Genomic DNA, 6,797 nt, shown 5'->3' on the forward strand with positions numbered 1-6,797 from the left:
CCCCCCCCCCCCGCGCCCAGCCGTGAACACTGTCCCATTGGCAGCCGCACTTTAGTTCCGCTTCAGTCCGCTGCTGGCATTAAAAGGCTTGGACGGAGCCTCGTCTGTGATTGTGATGACAACCTGATGCAGCAATCAGAACCACGTCGGCGCCCGCGTGACAGTCTCGCCTCCGGCCGCCGACTTAATGGCCACGTATGCAGACAAGGAAATAACACGACAAAAAGATTTTAAGACGCCGCGGTGGATACACGTGTAATTGCGCGGGGGCTTTTTACACAATACGCCCGAACTGCTAATAGTTAAGTGGTGGTGGTGAGTGCCTTTGTGGGCGCGCTCTCATTTGGACTCTTCAGACCTGTGAGCGGTCCGGTCGGTCGGGCGGCGCCACCTTCCTGTTAGCGCTCCGTTCTACTGACTATTGATTCCCCTTCAAAATGTGAAGTCCCTCACATTCTGATCCCAATCTGTTAATTAATGTATCCTGCAGCTCTGGCCCCTGCAGTGGTCATCACCACGATAAGGGTAATTGAACACCAGGCTCCCACTTTCACTGACTCTTCTCTCTCTCTCTCTCTCTCTCTCTCTCTCTCTCTCTCTCTCTCTCTCTCTCTCCTTTTCTTACCTTTAAACTTTCTCTCCTCGTCATGTGTCCTCAGCGAGCAGTTTTTTTTTTTTTTCGTACATCTGTGTGTTTTAGCGCAGGTGGAGATACACATCACGGCCTGGAGGGGGCACCCCAGTGAGATCGTTTATATTTAGGGAAGACGGCGTGTTCGTGTGTGTGTGTGTGTGCGGTCAATACAGTAATCTGTCGCCTCTTCATCACACGACGGCAGGAAACAGCAAACTTGTGAAAGCACGGGTATTAATCAGGGGCGTCACTGAAGAGGCTAATATGCTGTCAGACTGGGCCACCGCAGGCACGGGGGGGGGGGGGGGAGGAGGAGGAGGGAGTTGACAAGGAAAAAGGAAGCTGTGTGTGTGTGAGGTGTGTGTGTGTGTTCAGGATCATGGATGTACGTCTGAGGAGGAAAATTATTTAGAGAATCAGATTTAGGTTTTGACTCGAATGTGGATCAAGTTAAAAGAATGAATTCAATCAGGAAACAGTCGTTTACACACAGGAAGGAAAATAAAAACCAAAGAAAAGAGGATTAAAAACTGATCAGAAGATTAAGGTCACCATAGGAGTGTGTGTATATGTTTTTTTAAATATATATTTGTCATACTTTATGGTTAACAAATATGGTCCTTGAGGTCATTTACTTTTGTCCCTCTGGACATTCACCAGTTTCTTCAGGTCTCTCTCTCCCTCCCTCTCTCTCTCTCTATCTGTCTCTCTCTCTCCCTCTCTCTCTCTGTCTGTCTCTCTGTCTGTCTCTCTCTCTCTCTCTCCCTCCCTCTCTCTCTCTCTATCTGTCTCTCTCTCTCTCTCTCTCCCTCCCTCTCTCTCTCTCTATCTGTCTCTCTCTCTCTCTCTTTCTCTGTCTCTCTCTCTCTCTCTCCCTCCCTCTCTCTCCCTCCCTCTTCCTCTCTCTCTCTCTCTCTGTCTCCCCCTCTCTCTCTCTCTCCCTCCCTCTTCCTCTCTCTCTCTCTCTCTCTGTGAGTCTTTCATGATTGTCTTTTTTCTGCGCTCAGTCGTTCAGTGTTGTAGTTTTTTTTTTCTTCACTCCTTTTACAACGTCTTCCTGTTAATTTGGTTCTTTCACAAATCAAACCTAAACTAAACTTTCATTTTTGGCTTCAGCTTTTTTTTTTTTTTTTTTTTTTTTATTTGTTGAGCTCGACTTCAGGACACGTTTCAGATCAGGTCATTTTATTGGTTTGTTTTGTTGTTTTTTTATCTTTTTTTTTTTTTTTTTTGTGTGTGTGTGTCTTCAATGTGCAGCTCACTCTCTCTCTCCCCCTCTCTCACTCCCCCTCCCTGTCTCCCACCTCTCATTCTTCCCTCACCTCCTCCTGCCTCATGGTCCATGTCATGTCCTCAACCTCTTCCAATGAGAATGTGTCTCGGTGCTAATCCCTCTCACACCAATAGAATAGGGTGAGAGGAGAGGCGGGGTGCCGGGGGGGGGTAACCACATGGCTCTGTGTCTGCCAGACCTTTGCACCGATTTACTGTCCTCACCCTGAGTAAAGCCCAGTCAAGTGTCCCGGCTTCACAGAGGAGACCTTCGTCTCTCGTGTTTCTGTGGAACACGGAGCTGCAGCCGGGCCTCGACAAGTGTCCTCTAACTCACCAGTCCACACCAAGGCCCGCGCTGAGGCCTGAGATGTTTCATCTTCTCATCTGAACTCCTGTCATTCCCTTCAGTTGTGCACCTGTGCGCCATAACCCAGTACTTTTCTGCCGCTCCTCTGCAGGTTTTTCCACCCTGACGCTGGGAGACCAGATGAGTCTGCTGCAGAGCGCCTGGATGGAGATCCTCATCCTCAGCATCGTGTTCCGCTCGCTGCCGTACGAGGACGAGCTGGTGTACGCCGAGGACTACATCATGGACGAGGAGCACTCGCGGCTGACGGGCCTGCTGGACCTCTACGTGTCCATCCTGCAGCTGGTGCGCAAGTACAAGAAGCTGAAGGTGGAGAAGGAGGAGTTCGTCACGCTCAAGGCCATCGCTCTGGCCAACTCAGGTGGGTTGGTGGGCCGCACTCAGTCCCCGCCCCCCCGGGTCCTGTGTGCAACAGGCCTTTGATCAGGACAGAAGATCCTTTCATTACTACAGTATAATGAAAACACAGTAAAGACACAGAGACAGAGACGACGACTGAGAGAGAGTTTGGAGCTGATGCTAATGTCTCCGTCTTTGTCTCCGTCTCTGTATCTGGACATGAAGTCATTATTAGAATGAATAGATATAAATATCATTGATACAGAGCTACACATTCACCAAGAAGGAGTTTTTAATCATAACATTAAAATATACAAAGTTAGAAGAATAGCATTAAATAATAAACTCATAAAATCACAAGTACACAGAATAATACACGGTATAGTCGGAATTAGGAAAATGTTTCATTATTTTCAGAGTCCAACACTTTAGCAGTAGTGACAGTAACAGTGCAGTGTTGTGAAATATAATCATCAGAATTGAGTCTTAAAATTAACTTATAATTTAGAAATAAGAAAGTGGAAAAAAAACAAAGACTTTGAATTCCATTAAAACAGATTTTATTCACATATTAGACACAGTGATATTGAAGTATTGAAAGAATAATAGAAATACTTCATAAATAAATGTACATTTATGATTATGATTTAATACTTTAAAAGCTCTTGTTTTCTGTATAATTATACTTTAGACCTGAGTACTTACCCAGCTGTTTGGGCTGCAGTATTGCAGTTATTTATTAAATATTTCACAAAATAAATTTAAATTATAGTCACGTATTTTGTAGATTTTGAACATCTAAAAATTTCAACAAAATTAACATCAACAAAATCAAAATCCTTACAAAATAAAAGCCTTTTTAACTAATGTAACGACACGTTCATATTGAAGTGTAAAATAATACGGCAGGTTTTTTTTGGTTTTTTGTTTTTTTTTTTTTATTTGTAAAAGAATGAAATATTTCCTGGGCCTCCTGGAAGGTGTTTTTTTTTTCTCTCTCTCTGAGAAATGAACGCTGCACAGTGTTTCATCTCACACACTTTTAGAAACGACATTTCTTGGTTTTCCAGCACTTTCTCTGTGTAACCTTTAGTTTGGAGCATGAGACGGAGAGATGGAGGGAGGATAAGGCCGAGGGAGGGAGAGAGTGAGGGGGTTTATTTATTTATTTTTTATTTAATTGAACTCCTTCCATGTTGTGGTATTTCTCCAGCCACTCTCTCCCTCCCTCTCCCTCCCTCTCTCTCTCCATAACAGTAGCCGCGGGGCACGGCAGCCACGGGAGATAAATTTAGCATTTCATTAGGAGCACAGGCGCTGTCAATAAAATGTGTTAAGTCGAATGGAATGAGTATCAGGGAGTGATAGGCCTCGTTTGTTCCAACGGCCGCCGCGGCACGCCGCTATTGACGGGCTCCTTTTGAGGAGGCAGAACCCGTCCCGCTCTGATCAATGCCGGCCCGGGTCAGCGGCCCGCTCTGCCGGGTTTTGTCCAAGGCTGAAAAATGAAAACGCTGACGGTGAGGCTTCGCTTTCAGACACTGAGGTCTGGACGGGAGGGAGGGAGAGGAGAGATGGGGGTCGAGAGGAGGGGGAGGGGGAGGGTGTCCGCAACGTTAGAACAAGGTCTCAGGGAGATGGCTCTCCCGGGAGCCCCTCTGTCTGACAGCTGTGAAAATTCATAGCGATTGATTTTGTAATTAGCAGTTTATCAATCGGATCGACGTGGGCTCACTGATGGATTGCGAGGAAATTGTTTCTTCAGAGTTGTTTTCTTAAGTCCTCCCCTCCTCCAAGGACTGGGAGCGGTGCGTTCACTGTCTCTCGTCCACCTTTTTTTCCTCCCATCTGTTGAGACGTCTCCATCTCCTTGTTTTTTTTTTTCTTTTTTCTTTCTTTATTTCGCTCCTCCTGTCCCGCCCCGTCGCAGCAGAACATTTCATTACGGCCCGGTTCAGATCAGGTTTATTGCTAAAGTGTGCGCCTTGCTTTGATTTGTAAAATTGCAGCTGTGAAACCAGCCTGCGTGAAAAAATACAAGAGATAATGATGTCACAGCAGCTCCTCATCTCCTCGTCTTTTATTTCCTCTTTTTTCTTTTTTTTTTTGCCTTTTGTTCTTCCTCTCCCCCCGACCCCCTCCGCGCCCCTCCTCCTTTCACTTTCACTTTACAAAACGACCTACTTCATTTTACCACTGTGGATTTGAAAACCGTCAGGGTGAGAAATGTCTCAAGGTCTTGGGAATACAGTTGTTCCACTCAATGAATTTGGGGCGAAGTCTGAAATCTGTTTTGCCTTTTATTGTCCCGTGTGGTAAAATATGCAGCGCCAAGGTGAGTGGAGTCAAGCAGCCAATGACATGGTACCTCTGTGCCAGAATCCTGTTAGCTGGTGTGAGAAAAACACAACCCACACATCAACCCAGAAGGAGAGAGAGAGAGGGGGAGAGAGACAGAGGGAGAGAGTGAGGGAGGCAGGTGGGGGAGAAAAAAAAAACAAAGGCTGAGACAGAAGCTGGAATCAGAGGCGGACTCTCGTAACATGATGAACATAAGGATTAGCTTAAAAAAGTGAAACATTACAGAAGCCTGAAACCATAGACGGCACAAAAGCTCAGATCCGGAAAAAAAAAAAAACAGAAGCTGAGAGCGATAGTCTTTCTTTTTACCGTACAAAGATTTTTTTTTAAACTTTCTGTCACTCTTGCTAAATAAAAACACACCACCACAGATAATTTCCCCACATATTAATGATTTTTTTGAAAATTAAATCATTCAAACCTTTCCACCTGGCCTCGGGCTAGCAGCCTTTAGCTACCACTTTGGCTAACTAGGCTTTATTTATTGATGTGTTTGTTTTGGACTTTATTTATTTGTGATTCTGCCTTAGACCAAAGTTCTCTAGACTAAAATGTCTTTTTTTTATTATATTTTTAAAAAATATATGTTGTTTTTGTTTAACTTTTCACGTTTGAACGCTATTGTTGTAGCACAATTTGTGAATTATCTTGATGCGTACGTCAGTTTTATAACTCGATGTTCAACAAAGTTTAAATACTTTAGAATTGCAAAATGAATACTCAAACTTAGCTAGCTCTAAGCTACCTTTGCTAAACTTTAGCTACTTTCTTTGTATCTTTTTGGCTACCATTGAGCTAATTTGCGGCTAAGTCTGTTTTGTTTTTTCACTTTATTTTTTACCATCTTTTTGGCTACCATTGAGCTAATTTCCGGCTAAGTCAGTTTTGTTTTTTTACTTTCTTCTTTTGGCTAACTTCTTAGCTAACACTTTTAACACATGTTAGCTACTCTGGCTAACTTTAGCCACCTCACAGGTGCATCTTGGCTAAATCTAAGCTGCTTTTTTTTTTGTCAAAATCCACAGCATTTAGCTTTTAGTTTCAAATCTTCAGACTGATTGACTGTTTTAATTTTGTGACGAGGCTAACATCTCCGTTTACTCCGCCGTCACAGGCCTAAACGCAGCAGATGTTAGCTAACTCTCTGACGTATTTAGTTTCGGAGAGCTACTGTATGAGCTGTTTTATTTTTTCTGCTCATTGGTGACGGTCGTAAAAGCCCTTCAGTGAGCTGGACTTTAATGGGAGGGAAGTGTTGCGTCCGACTCCTGCTTGTTTACAGCATCCAATCTCTTAACGGAGCTCTTTTCCACTCTTTTGTTACAAAAAAAAAAAAAGAAAGAAAACAATCTGTCCCGGGGAACAGAGAGGTGTTTAATGTGTTTTTACTCAGCAGAGACTGGGTGCTGCTCACGCCATTGTTACTGCAGGATAACATTGATTTTCAGTCCCGCCGGTCAAGGGTTGTATGAATATCCCCGGCCGGTCCAGCAGAGCGTAAATATATAAATAAATAACACAAACCAGATGTTGCCTTTTTTTATGATCCGTCCTTTATCTTGTCCCGGGGTTGAGTTATATTTATAATGTGTTTCATACCTTGGTGCAACTGACGGGGCAGTAAAGATCAATCACCAGATTTAATTTTGTTTTAGAAAAATCCCATTTCCCATCACTCTTGTTATATTACCACTGTCTCCCAAGTACAAACTGCATTTCTTAACAAGTTCTCTGTTGTTTTTTTGTTTTTTTTCCTTCACCCAGATTCCATGCACATAGAGGACATGGAGGCCGTCCAGAAGCTTCAGGACGCCCTACACA

The 6,797-nt window shown here is 43.9% G+C and overlaps 1 protein-coding gene across 16 annotated transcripts in view; it reads left to right on the top strand.

The window, feature by feature from the left end:
• Positions 1-6,797, top strand: part of esrrb (estrogen-related receptor beta) — a 59,701-nt gene that overhangs the window by 49,990 nt on the left and 2,914 nt on the right. For all 16 annotated transcript variants that reach the window (XR_003050459.1, XM_025058074.1, XM_025058063.1 and 13 more), the window contains 2 exons: positions 2,368-2,637; positions 6,741-6,795. Coding sequence is in view for 15 of the 16 variants with exons in the window: in XM_025058074.1 (XP_024913842.1) it covers positions 2,368-2,637; positions 6,741-6,795 (325 nt within the window). In the remaining variant the exon portion in view is untranslated. The remainder of the gene's footprint in view (positions 1-2,367; positions 2,638-6,740; positions 6,796-6,797) is intronic.

Source organism: Cynoglossus semilaevis, chromosome 1 (genome assembly GCF_000523025.1).
Source record: "Cynoglossus semilaevis isolate Cse_v1.0 chromosome 1, Cse_v1.0, whole genome shotgun sequence".
In the NCBI taxonomy this organism is placed as follows: domain Eukaryota; kingdom Metazoa; phylum Chordata; class Actinopteri; order Pleuronectiformes; family Cynoglossidae; genus Cynoglossus; species Cynoglossus semilaevis.